Source organism: Gymnogyps californianus, chromosome 1, assembly GCF_018139145.2.
Source record: "Gymnogyps californianus isolate 813 chromosome 1, ASM1813914v2, whole genome shotgun sequence".
NCBI classification, from domain to species: Eukaryota; Metazoa; Chordata; class Aves; order Accipitriformes; family Cathartidae; genus Gymnogyps; species Gymnogyps californianus.
The window spans coordinates 124529511-124551190 of NC_059471.1; the positions used below are offsets into that span (position 1 = coordinate 124529511).

General features: G+C 38.7%; 1 protein-coding gene across 1 annotated transcript in view; it reads left to right on the forward strand.

The window, feature by feature from the left end:
• The window catches only part of ABI3BP (ABI family member 3 binding protein), a 165366-nt gene that overhangs the window by 128764 nt on the left and 14922 nt on the right, over nucleotides 1–21680 (forward strand). Inside the window, exons 48-52 of the mRNA XM_050915143.1 lie at nucleotides 3406–3516; nucleotides 6279–6362; nucleotides 7760–7828; nucleotides 9121–9333; nucleotides 13337–13448. Of these exons, the coding sequence (XP_050771100.1) occupies nucleotides 3406–3516; nucleotides 6279–6362; nucleotides 7760–7828; nucleotides 9121–9333; nucleotides 13337–13448 (589 nt within the window). The remainder of the gene's footprint in view (nucleotides 1–3405; nucleotides 3517–6278; nucleotides 6363–7759; nucleotides 7829–9120; nucleotides 9334–13336; nucleotides 13449–21680) is intronic.

The window sequence follows — 21680 nt, forward strand, 5'->3', positions numbered from 1 at the left end:
TGCTGTTTGCGCCTAATCCCTACTGAATTTCCTTTGCACCTAATTTACCTGCACAAAGACAAGAGCCTATCTTGACAGCTGAGTTCTGATGTTTTATCTTTTTAAAGTTTATTCAATCTGAAGATTGTACTTTGCAAAAATTAAGTCCAGTGTGATATACTATTAGTAGTAGCTGGATGCAGACTGTAAACTGAAAACAAGGATGGTGCTCTGCATTTTTTGTTACTGAATGTCAGGCAGTGGTGTGTACTTAAGTAAGTCCAGCTTGTGACTGGAAGGTTTTTTTATGCACATAGATTTGAAGGAACATCTGCATCTGCTTTTACTCATCTTATGACATTAGATGTTTAAAATTAAGCTTTTAGAGCTTTGAAGTAAGCCAATACCTTGAACTATAGTCATAAAAGACAGTTGAGTATGGTTGTGAAATTAGCTACTACTGGTTTGTAATTTTCTTGTACACTTCTGTGATTTTAGCTCTCTTCATGAGACCTTAATATGTATATCAAAATTCAGAATTATAGAATCATAGAATGGTTTGGGTTGGAAGAAATCTTTAAAGATCAAATAGTTCCACCCCCCCTGCTGTGGGCAGGGACATCTTTCACTAGATCATGTTGCTCAAAGCCCCATCCAACCTGGCCTTGAACACTTCCAGAGAGGGGGCATCCACAACTTGTCTGGGCAACCTGTTCCAGTGTCTCACCACCCTCACATAAACAATTTCTTCCTGATATCTAATCTGAACCTATCCTCTTTCAGTTTACAACTCTTACCCTTTGTCCTATCACTACAGGCCCTGCTAAAAAGTCTCTCTCCATTTCTCTTTTAAGTCCCCTTTAAGTACAGAATTTTGCAATAAGGTCTCCCTGGAGCCTTCTCTGCTCCAGGCTAAAGAACCCCAACTCTCTCACACTTTCTTCATAGGAGAGATGTTCCAGCCCTCTGATCATTTTTGTGGCCCTCCTCTGGACCCGTTCTAACAGGTCCATGTCTTCCTTGTACTGGAGACCCCAGAACTGGATGCAGTACTCCAGGTGAGGTCTTATGAGAGCAGAGTAGAGGGGGAGAATCGCCTCCCTCGACCTGCTGACCACGCTTCTTTTGATGCAGCCCAGGATACAATTAGCTTTCTGGGCTGCAAGCACACATTGCTGGCTTACATCCAACTTTTCATCTACCAATATCCCCAAGTCCTTCTCTGCAGGGTTGTTCTGAATCCATCTGTCACCTAGCCATAGAAGGCCACCAGATTAGTCAGGCACGATTTGCCCTTGTGAAGCCATGTTGGCTGTCTCTAATCACCTCCCTGTCATCCATATGCCTTGACATAGCTTCCGGGAGGATCTGTTCCACGATCTTAACAGGCAAAGAGGTGAGGCTGATTAACCAGATATTGCTATAAGTTAGCCAGTATTTGACGTTGCTTTTAAATACATTTACTTTTTCTGAAACCTTAGTGTGTGTTAACTGAAAAATTTATATTTATGCTACTTACAAGAAATGAAAAAGATAGGTTACAGCACGCGAGAATTAAGCTTGATGCGTTAAGAATCTGTCCTAAGAGGCTGCACGCCCTCCTTTTTCATGAAGAGTGACAGAGTCAAGGAAATACATTCCTGGTCCACGAAGAACCCCTGAGATTAAATAAATCCTAATAGTTCACCATGCCGCTGCCCTCACAAGAATCTACACTGTCACAAAATCCCTAAATTCTATTGTGTGTCCTAGTTTACAAGCTCAGTCTCCACACGTTGTTAATTAGATTTGGTAGCATCATAGACCATCACCCAAATCACTGTGGAAGTAGTAGAAGGGAAGAGTAGGGATTCCTGTTTTTCCAGAGTGCAGTATAGTAGTTTCAACTGTGAGAGAGTCCACTGAATGTGATGTTTTGGCTTGCATGTAACTGTTGCGGTTGTGTTGTTCAGAACGTATGATAGAAACCACTGACAAGTCAATACTTGCACGTTTTTACCTCATAAATATCTCAGACAATCCCATTCCCTAAATATGGGCAGGGGGAAAATTAATCATGGATACTACCATGTAATAGTATCTAGGGTACGATGACTAATATATACAAAAATTTATTACCCTTTTTCAGGTCTTTAGGCACATTTTTTTCATCTCCATCTGGGGATCAAGAATGAATATGAAACCTACAAATGCTATTTTCAAAACTATTACATCTTCCTGAATTAGATAGAGCATTATTTCCTGTCTTGATCTGAGGGATTTTTAAAAAAATGTGTTTTATAAGTGAACTGCAAAAGTCCAAAAGGAAGAGGGAACAGAGAAAGACGGAGATGTTCCTGTTTGCATATTGTAAATATTTCTAAAAAGGCTCTCCCAAATGAGTCTTTGGATCTGCTCCCTTCTCGCCCACAGTCACTCTATTTATAGGGTAAACTAAGGTCTGATATGTAGGGCCAGAGGTACTGTGTGTAGCCAGTAACTCAGTCAGGCAACTTGCATATTTGTTGACATTGGCAGCATTATAAGAATTATATTACTCTTGAGGATTTCCCTCTGTTAGGTACAAAAAGTCTTTTGTTACGTAAATGTGTTGCACATATCTCCTGGGTTTTTTTTCTTAAGGAAATAAGTGCAAAGGTGAATAGTGGAAGAAAAATCTTTTCCTTTGCCTTTCCTTTGCATAATAAAATCCTTTATAATTGCCTGGAAAATACAGTCAAATGTGTTGTAAGTATGATTTAAGAGGCTTAGGTTTTCCTTTCAGACCCCACTGTCAAAGGACCTTACCAGATAAATTTAATAGATATTGGCTGGAACTGCACGTTGAAACAACCTAGTTGGGTGTTTCAGGAGTTTCTAACACAATAACTGTCTCTAGCCATGTCAGCGCATGAAGTGACAGTGACTTTTTTCATTTTTCACTTTTGAATGGCATAGAATAAAACGACCCTAATGATAATTTCCCTTTTGCTACATCTTTTGCTTCAAGCTGAGGGTGACCAGTTTTATCAGTTAGAAAGTACAAAAGATCAGAAATTTTATGAGTAGGATACTGAAGATGTTTCCAAGTACCCTGAGGTGGTGTTTATTGTGGGAAGAAGTATCCTGTTGTCTGCCAAAAAATTACCGTTGACAGAAATGAGTAACTACACAGAAAATGTATTGCTGAAACACTTGTGCAAAATGCCAAAGCAGCTACATTTTTTCAGTGTCAGCTTGGTTTAATACTCTGTGGCACACATGTCCCAAAGAATTTAAGGCTGAAAATACAACTTATTTTAGCTCCTAACCTCATCTCTCCACTTTTGATACTAAATCAGATATGAAACATTGTTTGAGAAGTCAAAATATAACTTGTAATAGGTTTCTAATGTTATGGAATTTGAGGTTAAATAATTAATAACACTTTCTTGTAATGTCATTTAGTAACTACATCACCTGGCCCTCAGCATCCTCCTATACCTCCTGTCAAGCCTACACAAATACAAAGAAGACCTCTGCCTCCAAACACCGTGACTGGTAAACCAGGCAGTCCAGGTATCTCAGCCTTTTCAGCGTAAATATTTTATTATGTGTGAGATAATACTGAACTGACTAGCAAGGGTATAGGAGAATTTTATAGTATAGATTCTTTTTCTTTAATCTGTGATATCTATAGAAACTAGTCTTCTGGAACATACAGGCCTTGTGTCTTTTGTCTTCATACATAAACTCTGTTTTCCTTTTGTTTTCCTAACCCAGTTATGTCAAAATCATCCCTAGTAAGGGAGTTGAAAGCAAAATAGCATAATGCAAGTCATCCTTTAAGAAGATAAGCCTTAAGAACATTTCATGTCTACTAATACCATTTGCAGTTACTTAATGTGAGTGTCAGATGGGAGATATTGAATATTATGCTTCAATGCATACTCCCAATTGGTTATTTGTAAAGAAATTCTGTCCCATATATATGGCACATCCATTAACCACTGCAAATAACGAGCTAATAGGCACCCAGAAAGCTAACTGCACTGGGAGGTAGAGCAAGCTGAGTTATTTCATGTGCAAAGAGTTTAGCTTCATTCCTGTGCTACAGTATTCCTGCTTCTCTGTATCAGTATAAGAGCACACAGAAACTTTCACATTTTCTATTTTATTTTAATTTTATCCTGAAGCTGATATTCAGTATCCTTATGTATGTTTTGTCTGTGGATTCTATATAAGAATCCTTAGGCTAACGTTATTCCAAGTAGTCAGAAACTATCATCTCATTATGCTTAGCATCAAAAGAAATGCTTCCCTCTTCATATTACTCTCTAGTTCTCTGGAAATGGAAAGGTCTTGGCTCTGCTGTATTTCCTGTTGGCTTTTGTTTGTTTGTTTCATTTGGAGCTTTGTGTGCTATTAAGGCACTTAAGACCTAAATAATTCTTTAGTATTTTGTGCAGCAGATTAGAAGCAAGAATATCCAAGCTGGATGAAACAAGCTGTGTAGTTACTCAACAGCAGAGCCAAGATCAAAATGTTGTGTCTGTACTTGCTGTTGATCGGTGGTGTTTCCTTAGTAATAGCTACAACAGAACATAAGACATTGTCACTCTTACACTGTAGCATAAAAAAATGTTGACCTGATACATTTTCTTTTGCTTGTAATGGGGTCTACGCTAATTTTGCCCATTAAGTGTCTAATTAATTTACCAGTGTTTTGAAATTTCACCCTTTTTCCATACACCAGAGGCCAGGTTATGTGGTAGTCAGCAGTTACCATACCTTCCTAGGCATTCAAGATGGAATAAATTGGTTAGATGATCTGGTTCTTCCTTGTGGGGCCAGTAGCAGATTTTCCTTTTTCTGTGTTTCCTAGTGTTTTATCCAGCTTAGTTTTAAACATCATAATTGAGTTTCTTCTGGTTCCCTGGAGAGACGGTTCCACAGTACTAACAGGAAAAATTTGCCTCAATGTTCTTCTTGGATTTTCCCTTTCATAATTCTGTCCTGTTTCTCTTTCTCATTAACACTGTGATTAATTCCTTGCCTCCATCTTTCTTACTCATCCAGTGGATGAGTATTATGAGAAGGTTTCTATGCAGACATTAAGAGTCTCCTGAATGGAAGAAAAGGAAACAAGAGAGTTCCAGAACCTTTGTGAAACTGGACTCTAGTGAGAATCTTCGTAAATTTCCACTTTATTAAGGAAATTAATGGAAAGTAAGGATTTTTGTTGTTTTAAACTTGGTTCACCAGAGTTCTGCCTTCAGTCACCATGTTCTGTGTCATATACGCAGGGAAGGTAACTACATTATGTAGTTCTTGACTTTTTGGGGGTTGAGATTTCACAGTCATGCAGTGGTTATCTGGGAGTATCTGCATGTTTTGTGAATGTAGTTCTTGTCTTTTACAGCTATTTTGAAAACAATCAAGACATCCTTTACCATGGATTGTTTGCCTCCTAGAAACCTGTTTTCTTTATTAGGTGATAACAGCTGAGGAGTAAAAGCAATGTCACATAATCTAAAATAATTTTTAAAGTAGCTATTTAATTATGGGAGAGAATATTGCCTGTATCAATCAGTTTCTGTCAAAACTTATGGTGTCTACTACAGAATAGATCAGTTCAGAAAGAAAGCTTTTTCCCTTGCATTATGTAGTGTTATAAATGTTGAAAATGTTGGACTTGGTTGCATTTTTCTTACCTTCATCTGAAATGCATCTTAATTTCATTTAGTGGAAGCTCTAGTACTGTTCTGTGGTTAAACTCTCAATGCAGACCATAGTTAAGGACATGATGTTTATCATTATGCATGTTCCAGCTCCAGCCTTGCTAATATATATGCTGTATTGAGAGCAGAAATGAAAGGACCTTACCTATATTTGAGGGAAGAATCCAAGTTTCAGTTGCTGATTTCAGCTATTCTGTCTTAAAATTCATGAAGAAATGTGCTCTTTTATTTGAGAAGCAGAAATGTCAATGCTGGTCATTTTGCATCCTTTTACCAGTCTGTGTAGGATGGTTCTGTGCATTAAACCAGGTCATATTCTAGCTGACTGAAGTCCTCCAAGACAATCTCCAAGTAGCAAAGAATTTTCTTACTGGGTTTCAGGAGCAGGTTATATTGGCAATAAGGACAACTCGGAACTTCCCTAAATCCAGCTGGAAGCTGTTGTATAAGCTTTGAGGGAGTATCATAGTTTAAATGAAAGTACTTGTTTCATGAAGCAGTTGTCACAAATCTGAGTTCTGTTAGAAAATCCGAAAGCTGTTTCACTCTCTTAAATAGTGAATACCTTGTTGCCACAAGTTCCTCCTTCTGTCACCATAGCTAAACCCGCTGGACCAACAACACCTGTGAGGACAGGAACGTCATATAAGATGCCAACAGCTTTTGCAACTCCAGAGTATTATGGTAAGCATATTACAGACAGTTCTGGTTTCATTTTTTTTCTTTCTTTTTTTTTTTCCCCATGAACATAAAGGTTTCCTTTTTTTCTTTTGCTTCCCTTCCCTAAACTATATTGATGCATTGTATATTTAATATAAGAAGTATTCTGTCTGGGGTGATTCTGATTTCCTTTATGCCACTTTGCGACTTTTCTAACTTGACTGAGTTCATCTGGCCGTCTTCTGATACACACCTTGGTAAATGAGAAGATGATGGCCCTTCCATCTTCCTAGAAATCAATACATGCTTAGTAGGCTTTCAATACTATTCAGTGGCTACTTTAAATCTGTGAATGGAGTACATAAGGCACTTCTTTTCCTGAACATTTCTTTTCGCACAGGACATAAATTCAAATTATTATTTGACAGTGACTGATAGTGCTCAACATAGTTGTGATATCCTGCTAGCTATCTGATCAAACTGCCACCGTTTAAATAGAAAAAAATGTAATAGGGTAAACATAGCAGTTATTTGGTAATTTGCCCTTTATAAAATTGGGAGTTAACTACAAGTTCAGACCTAAATCTCCTCAAAGTGGCATACAAGAACGGGTTTGGAGGAGTGTGTGCTTAGAATTCTTGAGCCAAAGTGTGCGGCTCTAGGTATATTGTCATAAATGCTGCTGTTTCTAATTTTCCTGGATTTATAGTAATACTGAAATTCTTGTCTCCTTATAATGATCATGAACTCACTGTGACCCTTAGTGCTCAGTAAAGCAAGCTGGATGCTAGATTTATTAAAAAATGCTTGTGAATAAATTGTGCTTTGTCCATTGAGGTCCATTGTAGTATTTGCATCTAAGAGAAGATTCTGTTCAGTATAGTGGCTATTTAACACAACACTAGTGTCATGAATCCCGACTGCTTTAGCACATTTCTGTTCACCAGTGTATTTGCCTTCAATTTCCTTCAAATTTTGTGGAAGTTGTACACTCTGGAGACAGAATTTGTGATTTCCTTGTCACTATTTTTAGAGAAGTTCATGTGCCAACATCATAGTACTATATATTCTATGAACACGAAACAAGCTCCAAGCTAAACAGCCAGTGCAGTGCAAAAAGACCCTTTTTAAAAGGTCTAAAGAGCATTTTGCATATATTGCATGAACTGAATTCAGCAGCAGTCATGAAGTCTGTAATTTCTGATTATGGCTATCTTTATACTAGCAAGTAAGTATGGGGTTTACTTAGCATCACAGCCAAAATGGAGTCCTTAAAAGGAAAAGACAGATCTGTCAGCAAAGGTCTACCATGGAAGAGCTTTACCATGATTTAAAATGCCAAATGAACTGTGAAATGCTGCAGTTCTAACACTGAAACTTTGTATTGATTGCAAATTAAATTATAACTGTGTTTCCCACAGTTGATGCAACTGTCTTCAGCTCAAGTCCTACATCAGAAACAGATTCTTCAGGCAAACCAAGGTACCAAGGTAGGATTTTAATAGCTATGGTATTTTTATTTGGGGAATGTATGAAGACTGACCTATCTTGCATCAAAATTATCTTGTTTGGTTATTTGAAGGCAAAAACTTCGTTTGAGTCTGTTTCACTTTAGTGTCAGATGAAAGGGCTGTAGTGCAGACAATCAGTGTATTCTTGACTAAATTTTATTTCTACTTTCTTCCCTGCTACCACCTCCTAGTTTACAGTCTTCCCCACAAACATGTTGTGGCTCTTCCTGTATGCCAGCAGTAGTACAACGGCACACTGTTCACATTCCACCAAACCAAATGAAAATCTTCCTGTGGGCTTGCAAGCGTACCTGGAGAGGTATTGCCCCAATACCAGTGCACCTTACCATAAGGGATATCTACCCATCATATATGCCTCACCTCTCATTCCAGGCTGTGCATATTCAGATAGTCTAGCAATATGGTAACATATACTAGACTAGATGATAAAGTAGTCAAGTTAAGACTAGATGATAAAGTAGTCAAGTTATTGCTGTTGCAGTAATCTAGAGAGTTTAGCAAGGTAAGATGACAGGAAGAAGTGCTTTTGTACCAAAAGATTTTTCAGGTTTTTTTCTTGGTCTGGTAAGAGACACCATGTTTCTGAAGACATTGTCTTTCTTGCGAGAGCTTATTGTTTACATCCAACAGAAGTTTTAATTTTAGAACTAATGTGTTTGTCTTCAGTAATCTTCCTAATTTTGATGCAGAGTACAAGACATTTGCCTCAGAAGGTTTGTTTCAAGGTTTGGTCCTGTACCACTGAAAATAGTTAAGATTTTGACAGTCACTTTAGAAACTGCAAGTTTAATGATGGAATGACTCTGGACTAAACTTGTTACTCTTTCTGGTGAAATAAAGTGGTGATGGGCATTACATCTTTGTATTAGCATAGCACTCAAAAGCTGCAAATGGAATTGTAGTGTCATTTTACTATAGAAGGACTAAAGTTAATTGTCCTATTTTATGACAGAAGTTAATTCTTTCAAACAGTGCGTATCACCCACTAATACCTTCAGAGTGATACTTCATCAGTGGTGCCAATGGGAAGGGGGTGACAGCAGTGCAGATTCCAGGTCTAACAACAATAAAAAACCCAACAAGCAGCTTAATATTGAAGTACGGTTTTTATTCTTAAACATTTATGTTTGACTTGGTGTGTGGACTTTTACTTGGTGCCCTGAGATGGAAGTTGTGCACTAGGTGAAATGGCATTGACATTTTGTAAAAACGCTCTGTATTGAATAACAGCCCTTTCCTATTGCTCTCAGCCCCCCATGTCAAGTACATGAAGAAAGATGATGATGTGCCTTGCTCTATCACAAGCTCTCTTGAACATTTTCCTCAAGAAGAAGCTGGCAGCAGGGAAGAACCTACTCGTCCTCCACAAAATCCTCCAACTAACCTCACAGTGGTGACTGTTGAGGGCTGTCCAACTTTCGTCATATTGGACTGGGAAAAACCAGACAATGACACTGTTACCGGTTGGTTTGATTTCTTTCCTCCATTGTATCAGAATACAGTATTTCCAGCTTATTTTTACTTTCACAGTGGTTTTATGCCATTTAAATATACTTTAATCCCAAGGGAGTCTTATACCCCAGTGCTTTTATTTTGTGCTACTGTCAACTCCAGTGTGGATAAGAAAATGCTACTAGATTAGAACAAGATTTTCACAACTATATAATTGGTGTCAGTCATGACACAAAAAGATACTTAAGAAGTATGACTGTATCTTCTCTTAATTTCTGGCTTCTCTGTGTACAGGATCTGGTAAGATCTAGTCAAGAAGTTCTAGCAATGTGACAGTAGTCTTTATTATATCGATGCATACACATAATGTAGACATCTTTCTTGACTTGAGGATGTTGTTGATCAGTGGACCAGACACAATGAAACCTTACATCCATCTAGTAAGTCAGTAGAACTCTGCCAGCACAATACTTCCTATACCCACCATAGGGTCACCAAGTTCTCTATGTTAAAAGAATCTATTTGTTTTTTTCATTTCCAAAGGAAGGTTTTTGTGTTGAGAATGAATCTGTGTAAGTCATGCAGGAATCAGTACATAGACAGGTAAGCATGCAAGACGACCATTCATAATTTTTCTGTCGTCTTCTGTATATCAACACAAGCTTACCAAAATTGAACATTTAAACTAATTAACAACTGAAAATTATGGTTCTTCTGTACTGTCAGGAAAATGGCTTTTGTTTTTACCATGGACATAAAAATTTGATTTGCAAAATCACTGGCTCATCACAGCCATGACCAAATGGATTTGGCTGTGTTGCATTACAGGTGAGTAGAACAGATAAGACTAGGAACTGTGAGGACTAAGACTTGATCATTAGCCATTCACTTCAGCATGTAAGTGGGATGTTTCAGGTGTTGTTGTATATGCACGTCATGAGAGACTTCAGTGCAGGGGTATAATTAGGTGACTGTCACAAGCAAGGCCGCTGTCTTCCCCAAATTAGTCCTTCCTTGATTTTCTAGAAATAATGACTAGCTTTAGGCTCTATTCTTTCTTGCTCTCCCCACCATTTTGAAAAATGATAAATGCAAAACCAAAGGGACACTCAAAACAAAAATTAGCCTGCACTTTTTTCTTCTGGTAAAGAGAAAGTAAGTTAGCCCTTCTGCTGGATTAAAAGGGGAATAAAAAGAGACAGTACGCTAATAAAAAGTATCAACAAGAGAGAAGAATTATTACCTGCCTTCCACGGTGTGCTTCATCCTGGAAGAAAAGGAAGTGTTGCTAACCTTAGAATTAGGCTGAGGATAGGCTCTCTGTGAACACTTCCCATTCCAGGCAGTTCTGCAATGCTTTTTTTTTGTTTAGGGAAAAGCCTTTTTGTTGCTGTTGTCATTTGGAGGCCTCCTCCGCAGACCAGTCCTTAGCTTGATTAGATCAGATAACATCATTTAGTCTGCATGTTTTCTTGGAAGTAGACCTGCTGTTTTTCTTGAGTATGTTAATCAGGCCACTGCAGCACAACCATTTATATTGCAAAAATAGAGAAACATTTCCACTATAGCTGGTAAAACCTGTCAGTGCACATCATCTAATAATGAGAGCAAGGCCTAATTGCCTTCTGATACTATTTCCTTTCTTTTTCAATGCGTGTTGTGAAATATAGAGCAAGTAATACTCACTGTTTCTTCTGCGACTTTAGGTGGAAACCCTTTCTCTGTTCAGTTGTAATCAGCATTTGTAAAAGTTAACTTTCCATGAAGTTTCTTCTCTTCTATAACACTATTCTGTGATAACTGAGACACCTGGCATACCCTTCCCCATTCCAGAAAAGAAGATTAAAACCTTCTGCAGAATATGTGACTAATACTCATTTTGCTTCACTGAGAGAAACTTTAGTTTTCAATCCAGCTATCTTCCTATCTAGATGTAACAGCTTTCCCATAAATACCATCTTCATTCTTTTTAACTTCAATGTGTAGTACAAAATGTTTGAACTCTGTAGCTTACGAAATACTCTCATTGAGCTTGTCTCCTTCGTCTTAACTTCAGAAAATTACTCGGTTAATGACTCATCCAAGGACACTTTCTGAATTCAAGAGAAGGCATTGAATCCCATTTTCTGAAAATAATTATTATTTCATATTGGCACCAGTATGATATTACTTGTTCAGACAGACTTAAATCAAGTTTTCTGTCATCTCTTTTTATTTTTGTAGTTTATTCATGTTTTTTCAACCATCTGATTTAGACATCACATCTTTTTTTTAATGTGTTTCTATCTGTTTCAGATAGAACTGTGGAAGCAGAAAATGTAATTTGTTGAGCCATTTTTTTGAAACGGTTACTTTGCTTGACTTAGCTATGCACAAGGGGTTTCATCGTATTGGGTATTCCTAAAAACGAAATTGTACTTCAGTAATGGAAAGGTCTGACAAATAATAATCAAAACAGTCATCAAGCTTACCTCCTTGTTTTCATAAAGGCTGCAAATGTCAGGAACCAAGACCATTTTGCTGGTGCTCTGCTACTCCTGTTGTGTTGCCGCAGAAATATAGGGCAGTTTGTTGTCTTGTGCACTGAGTAACAAGCAGGTACTGGATGCACTCAGGAGTTCTTCGTGTGTGTGTGCGCACATGTTTGCATGCCCATTCACATGTGCTGTGTTTTCTTTTCCAACTTGAATGAATTAAAAAGTTCAAATCACATATTGACTTGGGACTGGCAGAAGGTAGAAAGATTGAATTCCTGTAAAGTTATCTACTCATTCTCTATCTGGATGCACCTAAGGCAGTGGATATCCACCCTCTCTCCCATGCTTCCCAATACACTCCTACCTTTACTAGGAGTGAGGATCTGAGAGTCCAGCAACAATTAAGAGAGTGTTTTTCCTTTTTAACACTGAATCCCATTGCAGGTGTTTTATCTTTCTGTGTTGACAACAAATGGGTCTCCTTGTATTGAGAACTAAAAAATTTTGCAAAAAAAAAAGCCCTACAACTTGCTAGCATTTAGTTAAGAACCTGAAAATTAATAGTATCATTAGAAAAAAACAGGACAGAAAGTAGTTTTCTAGAGGTTTTGTATCTGTTGATAGGTGGTCTCTGTCCTCACAGTATACTACCTACTTTATTCATTGTGCTGTAGATCTAAATCCTTATTGCAAATGTTCTTTGAAAACATTCTCTTTTGCTAGCTTATGATTAGCAAAGCTGCACTTGGTATTATAGGCAGGTTTTAGGAAGGGAAAAGGAAGGGGCTGTGGAGGTTGTGAATTTCTTTGCGAAGAGAGGAAAATTAGCAATATACTCAGTGTATTTATTAGAAGAGGTTGTTATGAATTGGGACAGAGGTTGCCTGCTAAAGAGAGACTATATCTTGGACAGGGCTATGACTGAAGGAGTATCTTCTTCCCAAATGTCTGTTGTTAATTCCCTGTTCAGTGCATGGCTTGTGCTTGATGATACATCCCAGTGAGATGAAAAGAAATTAGCGAGACTCTATAAATCACATAAATACAGAAATAAATTTATGCAAAATTATTTCATTCTAAACTGGCACATTCCCTAAGTGCACAATCCAAGTTAGTTGGGCAGTTTCCTTTGGGAATCTTAAAAATATAGGTCTTATTTTAAGTTAATCAAAGTTTAAGCATTTAGAAACTGTACTTTCATCTTTGATACTTTTTTATTCAAACGGCAGAATGCTTATACTTATTTGTGTTCGGAATTTTTTCACTAGTGTACCTTTGGGCAGAGGTGAGATGTTGAGTACCCTCTATCCCGTAATTGAATTATGAGGAAGGATGAAGGGCTAGGCACTCAGCAATCTGGAATTGGATCTCTTTCCTAGCCATTTTAGCACACTAATGTCCAGACTGGTTCACACAAGATGTCCTGAGAGCCTATTAGACAGTAGGAGTGGAAATCAGATGAGAAAAGAGAGGGCAATGAAAAAGCTCAAGTAAGAGCTGTTATTTAAGCAAATTTTTCTTTACTGTAATTTTCCAGAGTATGAGGTGGTGTCAACTGAAAATGGAGCAAGTGATGGTGAAAAGGAGAAATCGATTATCACTACAAATCAAACCCATTCTACTGTGGAAAACCTAAAACCTGACACAAGGTAATTAAATAAAATAATTTTCTAAGTTAATCCAACTAATTTAGACTGTCAGCTGTCTGCCACTTCAAATGAAAATACATATGTATATAAGACCAAATTGGTTTTACTCCTGTTCTGATAGGAGAAAGGTATGCTTTGGTTTTGCTTTCTTTTAAGTTAACAGATAAGACACATCTGAGGAATCTTTAGGAAATTTCCAAGAGTATTTATGGTCTGGACAAACTACAGAAGTGACCTGTTCTATCAGAAAGATTAACAGTCAAGTGTAAGAAAATGTATGGCTTTTTATCAAAAAATCTCTTGAATTTAGCAGATAAAGAAACAAGATGAACATGAGAAATATTAACCTGATATGTGAGATCAAGATTTATATGTACAGTTGTCTCTCTCTGGGCTTTAAGGATGCTCGCACAACTGACGTAGGCTGCTTGTTTATTTAGATGGATGTTCATTCAAATACTAGAATGCAAGTGGGGCCACTGTACGAAGCTTGACTATCGCATTGCACCATGGAGAGGAAAGATACATTTATCCTGTATATGTAGTTTTCTTTCAGTGTCTTGAAACAGCTGGCAAGTTAAAAATGGGTCAGTGAATTCCAGTTGATGGCATACATCTCATGCAACTAGTCCAAATAAGCATTATCATTCTTTAAAAAAAAAAACTCATCAAAAATTATTCTTCTTTTTTGTGGTAAAATTCAGAGCAGGGAAGAAAACCACTTGCTCTTTGTTTGTGTTGCTTATTGATTGCATCAGAAAGTTAATGAGTGACACGTTTTTTTCCTGTAAGACCATCCATTTGGCTTTGGTAACTGGATTTTTCTGTTTCAGATAAAGTGCCCTTTTCTATTATTATCCTTAAATTGGTGTCGTGGTTTAGGCCCAGCCGGCACCAAAGCACCACGCAGCTGTTCACTCACTCCTCCCCCCCCGGCAGGATGGGGAGGAGAAAATATAACAAAAGGCTCATGAGTCGAGACAAGGACAGGGAGGGATCACTCACCACTTATGGTCACAGGCCAAACAGACTCGACTTGGGGAAAAAGAAATCAATTTAATTTGTTACCAATCAATTCAGAGTAGGATGATGAGAAATAGAACCATATCTTAAAAACACACCTTCCCCCCACCCCTCCCTTCTTCCCGGGCTCAGCTTTGCTCCCCATTCCTCTACCTCCTCCCCCACCCAGAGGCGCAGGGGGACGGGAATGGGGGTTGTGGTCAGTCCATCACACATTGTTTCTGCTGCTCCTTCCTCCTCAGGGGGAGGACTCCTCACACTCTTCCCCTGCTCCAGCATGGGGTCCCCCCCCCAGGAGTCAGCCCTCCACCAGCTTCTCCAATGCGAGTCCTTTCCACGGGCTGCAGTCCTCCACAAACTGCTCCAGCGTGGGCTTTCCGACGCAGTCACGGCCTTCTCCGGGCCCAGCCACCTGATCTGGTGTGGGGTCCTCCACGGGCTGCAGGGGAATCTCTGCTCCACCGTTACCCTCCATGGGCTGCCGGGGGACAGCCTGCCATCTCACCACGGGCTGCAGGGGAATCTCTGCTCCGGCGCGCCTCCTCCCTCTCCTTCTTCACTGGGCTCGGTGTCTGCATGGCTGTTTCTCTCACATCCCACTCCTCTCTCTGCTGCAGGTTTTTCAGCAGTCTTTTTTTCCCCTTCTTAAATATCTTATCACAGAGGTGCTACCATTGTTGCTGATGGGCTCGGCCTTGGCCAGAGGCGGGTCCGACTTGGAGCCAGGGAAGCTTCTAGCAGCTTCTCACAGGAGCCACCCCTGTAGCCCCTCCCCCGCTACAAAACCCCACCACACAAACCCAACACAATTGGTAACACAGCACAAAATTCTGCATAGAACCCATCTTGAACCTTTATTTTTAGGCAATGTGTGGTTTAATCTGGGATGTTGGTTCTTAGCTCCTGTACTTGTGACCAGCAGCTCCTAGGAGGAGGAATGAAGAACTATTGCAGAAAGTGGAGGGGAAGGGAAGAGAATTGGAAAAGAAAGGCTAGGGAAGCTTCTTTGACTGACTCCAAAACTCGTAAGATGGGCTAGAATTGCTGTGTATTGCATCAAGAGTATCTCTGTTATTTCTTAAAGGCATGTGGCTTGTGAAAGGTGAACTGCAGCTATGTCTTGTTAAGAGGCAATTAGGATATGTTAGCAATACAACTGGAGACCAAGCATCAGTTTCCTCAGTCTCTTCCTCAATCAGTTGAGAAGGCTTAGAAGACGCAGCAAAACAATATATTTCTGGAGTAGTGACTAAGAAAGGCAGTAGGTGCTGCTAAACTTGTCAGGCTATGCTGTTTGTGTTTTCAGTTCTGCTTTGAAATAATACAGTTGCATCCTTGAAAAGAACTGTGTGTTAGTAACGAGATTCTCTTCCATTACACACTTGAACTCTTTGTGTCACATACGGTGACAGAAATGGGATGGATTTGGTTAAGTGTAGAAAAGACATGGAAGCAAAGAAAAGTCCTTGATGCTGAGAGCAATGTCCAGATGGCCAAAAGAGAAAAGCATTTTTACACTGCTCTTTGTTCAGAAAGGAAGCCAGATGGAGGCAGGCAGACCCAGCTAGAACCATTGGAAAGGTCATAAGGAAGGCAGGAGCTATGCAGAAGCAGATAAGATGGTTCTTAACTTTCATTAGTAACAATTCTGTCAATCCTATGAGAGGACTTTTGGGTTTCGGCAAGCAAGAGCAGACCAAAGACGATGGAGAAAAGCTGTCTTTTGGAGCGTGGATTTTGTTACAACAAGCTAGATATGAGATCCGTACTGACTGGTGGAGGCTGACTTAAGACATAAAGGGATAACTTTTCCCTGATCGGGTGGTGGCTATTATCCCCCCCCAACCTCAAAAGGGAAAGACAGTGAAAGTCTTGCTGGATTCAGGAGGCCATCACCCGAAACTGAAAACCTTTGATATAAATTGCAGTGGTGCATGTCCCTCGAGTCTCACAGGATTTGAAGGATATAAAGTCCTTCTCAGAGTGGCTCTGTTCGATTAAACTCTCATTTCAAAATGTTTGTTTCCTAATTTTGAGGACACCTTGAGAGCTTTGGCAGAAGCACAAGAAATTGTTACTGTTACCATTTGAATCCAGGCTTGTTGGCACACTAAATTCAGGGAAAATAAGAAAGTGATTAAGACAGTTGGCATCATGTAGACAGTATCAGTGTTGCAAGGAATGGCATATGTCCATAATAAAAGTCTCCTGTCTGTCAGGAGCTGATTGCTTACTAGATGAAGAAAATGGACCTGTGGACAAAACTGAAAATAGGAGGAACAGAGCTCAGTAAATTGATTAACAGAGTCCCTGAAATGTCTGCAAATTCATCAAGTAATACATTAAGACTGGGAAGCAGACTTTTTCATAACTAGCCTTAAAGGAAAGAGCTGTAGAAGAGGTGGAGCTGGAAAAGAAACTTGGAAGAGAAAAAGAAATCCCTTTCGCAAATGATCAACATTTACAAAACTACCAGCAAGTATATGGAAAGAGAGATGCTCAGTAGCAGAAGGTGGATTAACTGGGGAAGAACCTCTTGGCCTTGAAATGCTTTGGAGAAGCTGAGAAGCTGAATTTGTGAGTCTATTTTTTCCAGCTTTCCTGAAGCCATCAGTGAGGCTGTGTGAATCCCCTATGCTGCTCTGAAGGTTCAGTGCATCCAGAGCTGAAGACAGTTCAGGACAGATCTAAACCAGACAGACCTAAACAAAGACTTTCCAAAAGCAATAAAAATGTTTGTGAATGTGGTATCTCAGTCTCCATGGGTAGATTTAAACCAGAAAGGTCCTATAGCAGCAAGACAGTTCAAGCCTGTAATTCTCCAGATGTACGCTCCTGAGGAGCAGTACATGACAAAGATGGTCTGCAGTCACGTTGCCCAAGGTCTATCATCCTGTTGAGGTACATCAGGTAGCATATGTTAGTGCCTAGCCCAGAAGCTAAAGAGTTAATCACCCACATCCAGCAGGAGGGAAGCAAGACTAACAACTCTTCAGTGTGAAGGGGCAGAACAAGCAGCAGGGAAAAACTGGGTGCATCTGAGCCTGCCAGATCATGCTGTTTGTTTGCTTTTCTCTTTTACATTCTTCTTTCAAATAGGTCATACTGCTACACCTCTGGGAAGCTTTGCAGTAAGCCAGACACCCCTCTTCCTTTGAGCTGGCCTTTTGACAAGGCAGCTTTTAAAGATTGGGAGCTAATGGCCAGACTTTGAATATTTAAGAAATTTGGACAGTGTTAGGGAGGCAGCAATGAGAGACTCTTACAGTCTCTCATGAAAAATTGCATCTGTGACTGCAACTGTCAGTAAGTACAAACATAGAAGATAAATGGGATACAAATTTATCTGAATCAGAGGATTATCATGTAGTATTCTATGTGTCCATTTAGCTGTCTGAAAAGTGACTAGATCCAGAAAAAAATGCACTGGCTGAAAAAGAAAGAGAGTTCTGACTTTCAGTACAGTTATCAAGTCTTTGGTTTTAACAGACTCATACCATGGTAATATGGAAATGAAAATGGACTTTCATAGGCATACAACAACTTGTGAGGGTTACTTTTAAACAAATAAAGTTGTATATATTATGGCAGTTTGTCGTATCTCGTTTGTCTTATATATGCCAGCTTTATGTGTTCTTGGTGAGTTGATTGCAAGACATCAAGACTCTGAGATGAAAGTAAAACAGTGATTTGAAAATCTGTCTAACTGTGAGGACATACACCCTTTAAATAAATGTGGGGCACAGTCAGCTGCTTTCCAACACAAGTGCTTGATTTTTAAAAAGAAAAAGGTTCTAAAGGCTCCTGTACAATGTGATTTGTTGGAGCGCTAAGATCCCTATGTTTTTTGCCCAAGAAAAGGCACATTGTACCCATGCTGTTCTCTCACAGTAAGGCATGCCTGACAGTTGACAACATCACATTCATTTAAAGGATTTTTCCTTATAGGACGAGTACGTTGGCCTCTTTTTCACCTGGAGAATTGCCAAATATGGTGCTTGCAGTATTTCACTATCACATCTTAGAAAACTTCTGATAGTTTAAGTAACCTGGAAAGTTAAAATCTTGATATTCTTTATTTGGTTGGTCAGAGTTCTTGAAACTGCTACTGTTCTTGGCACTAAGCTGCTGTCTGGGTCCAATCTAGAATTCTGTTTAATTTCATCAGATATTTTGCTTTTGATTGTAACTTTTACCTGAAATCTCTCAAAGTATGTAGTGTGGTTTTTAGTGGTCATATTATGCTATGTGAGCTAGATAACTCTATATATCCTTCTTATACAGATAGGTAATTGGATATAACTGGTGCGTGAAGAGGAAAACTGTCTCTTGTTTTATGAATGTCTTCTGCTTAAGCATTTCTATTATAGGTGTGCTTCTGTGATCTAATAGTCACATATACACAGCTGTTGATTACAACTTTGTACTGTAGTTAGCTTTTGTTACCCTTTACATTATTTCCAAGAATTTTAGAATAGATCCAGGTCACATTTCACTCAGCCCTCTTTTCAGTATCACACTTAAACACACACCAAATTTTCTGCAGTTTTTGCCATCTTTATCCTTCAGTTAGTCCTTCACTTGTTAAATGAGTGAAATAATAGCCAAATTCCATTCATCCTTCTTTCTTCTAGTTAGTGTGAACCAAGTACTGAGCTACTCAGTTTTTACTCTGTTGTTCAAGCAGTGAGTGTCTGTAACTGCTGTGCTTGTTGATCGACCCTGAGTAACCTAATGTAGCTTTTAAGTTGGCCCTGTCATGAAAAGGGGCCCGGACCAGATGAGCTTTGTAGGTCCCTTCCAACCTGAATTATTCTATGATTGTATCTTAGGGGTAGTTTGTGATCTTGTAAATCTCAACTTCACCCATTTTCTTTAATGCAGGCCGAGGTAGTTTTGTATGTTAATGAAAATGTCATTCATTTCTTAGCAAAGAAAAATGAGAGAAAGGGATGTGCTAGCATGAACTAAACTGCCAATTTAATTTTTCATCCTCCACATGGAAATTCTGCAATTTTTATACTGAGAAAATTGTCACAGGTTTTTTTGAGAAATGTGCCATTTATTCCACTTGGAAAACAGTCAAAGCCAAACTACAAGACTGGTTGTTTTGGTCAAAGCAATTACAGTCTAGCTTCCAAGCAGTCATTTGAGGAGTGAGACCTGTAATATTCCATCTAACTTGTTATATAGGTCCCTTGTTTTTTAGTTTCTTTACAAGGCTGCTCACACTGGAACTCCTAGTTTCACTGGCATACCCAGGACTCTGTGCTCTTTATCTATTCTTAGTTTTACATTAAAAACTGCCTTAAAAAGAAAGTATTGCAGTAATTTTTCCTGTGATAACAGTCAAGCAAGATCTCCCATGTGTGAGTCAAGGTAAGGTCATTATCCACAATTTTCAGTATTTCCCTCCTTGAGGTGCTTGTTTGTAATAAACCTTGAGAGGCCTGAGATAGAAATGGTCTTACTGTGTTTTTTGTTTTCTTCATTCTGTCTCCTGTGTAGTAATGATGGTGCTCATCTGCATCTTCTGCTTTGTTAAAATCGGTTTCACTGACCTGCAGTTTTTTCATGGACCTTTCCTAGCCTAGAATATTAAATGCAGATGTTGTTATTTTTTTGCTTCCAATTCTATTTTCCCACTTCCAAAGGAATTTTAGGTTTTGTTTTTTAACTAGTTTTGGAGTTTTCTAACTCCTTAAAATGGATTTATTTTTTTAAGTCTTCCAGTTGTCTGATACAGTATCATTTTGACTTTTTCTGCTATTTCTGCTGGTTTCTTTGCCAAAATACGTAGTTCTTATTTCTGTATCCCTGCCCTATCTTGAAATATATATTTTTTAATAGATGTACATTTCCTCTTTCATTCTGGTGGTTTGTTTAAGGGCAATTAAGTTCATAGCACATACCACTAGTGTCCAGGAAACTTTGCAGCACTGATTTCTATACAAGCCTTCAAAAAAGAGTCTGAATATTGTTGAAAACAGTTCTCATGCATGTTTGTGTTGGCAGTAATTGGAAGGTAGTAAAGAAAAATATTAAGACTGCAGTCAGAGATGTGCCAAATAGCTCTGGGGAAGTTCAGGTAGCCATTGGAGGATGTGTCCCACCAGCCTGCTGGTGTCGATTTTTAATAGAAAAAAAGTATTAATAAGAAACAAAAAGCCTGTGATGCTTGCATTCCACAGCTTTGTAAAATTTTCCTTTAGGTACTGATCCTTTGCTTGGTTAAGTAGTTTGGTGATTTCAAATATACTTTTCTCTTTTTTAAAAACATTTTGAATGGTCTCTTTTGGACTTTTGGATTAGATTGTGTCCCCAGGCAAAGTATATTTCCAGCCACGAGGTCTCTTGAGGAATATAAATAACAGGAAATGTTAAAAAAAAAAAAAATATATCCAAGGCCTCCAAAAAAACAAAACCAAAAAACTGACCCACCCACCCAACCAACCAAAACTGTGAAGTAAACGTGAAATGTGTAGGATATATGCATGTACCAAACTGTTGTGTGTAGATGATTTTCTTCAAAAGTTTTTTCATATGTCTTACAAAAGGTATGAAACAAAAAAAGAGAATGTTACTGTAATTTACTCAAAGGCCATACCAAGTAAGTCTTCGGCCCTCTACTGAATAAGCTTTTCGTGCACTTATACACAATAATTCATACCTACCTGCTCATGCTGTTATTACCATTATCTAGTCTTGTTTTGTATTGCAGTTAGCACCCAAAATGTGCTAATCACATACAAGAAAAAAAATCTACAATGCAGAGAGCTTAGCTTTTGTTAACAGCAAGGGTCAAGAGATGAGAACTACAGCAATGCAGAAAAATGCAGAAAAATGCAGAAAGTGGCAGAAAAATGCTGGAGTTGTTTGCACTCTTTATTACAAAAGTAACAGATTTTTGTCCTAAATTGCTGTTGATGTCAGAGTTCATGGGTAAGCATTTCCCGTTTCTCTCAGCCCTTCTTCCAACTTGATTAGCAGAAAGACTCCTCAAACAAGCCCAGCACTTTTTTTTCTTTCTTTTTTTATTCCCTTCTCTTAAACGTAGTTTTATTTGCTATGTCTGATCATACTGCTATCGAAGCACACTCTACAGAGACAGAGACGCTCTATACATTGAGACAGTCCTGCATGATTGTCATCTAACCACTAGCATCTCCCCAGCAATTGACCTGAAGTCCCAGAACTGTACTCAGCTGC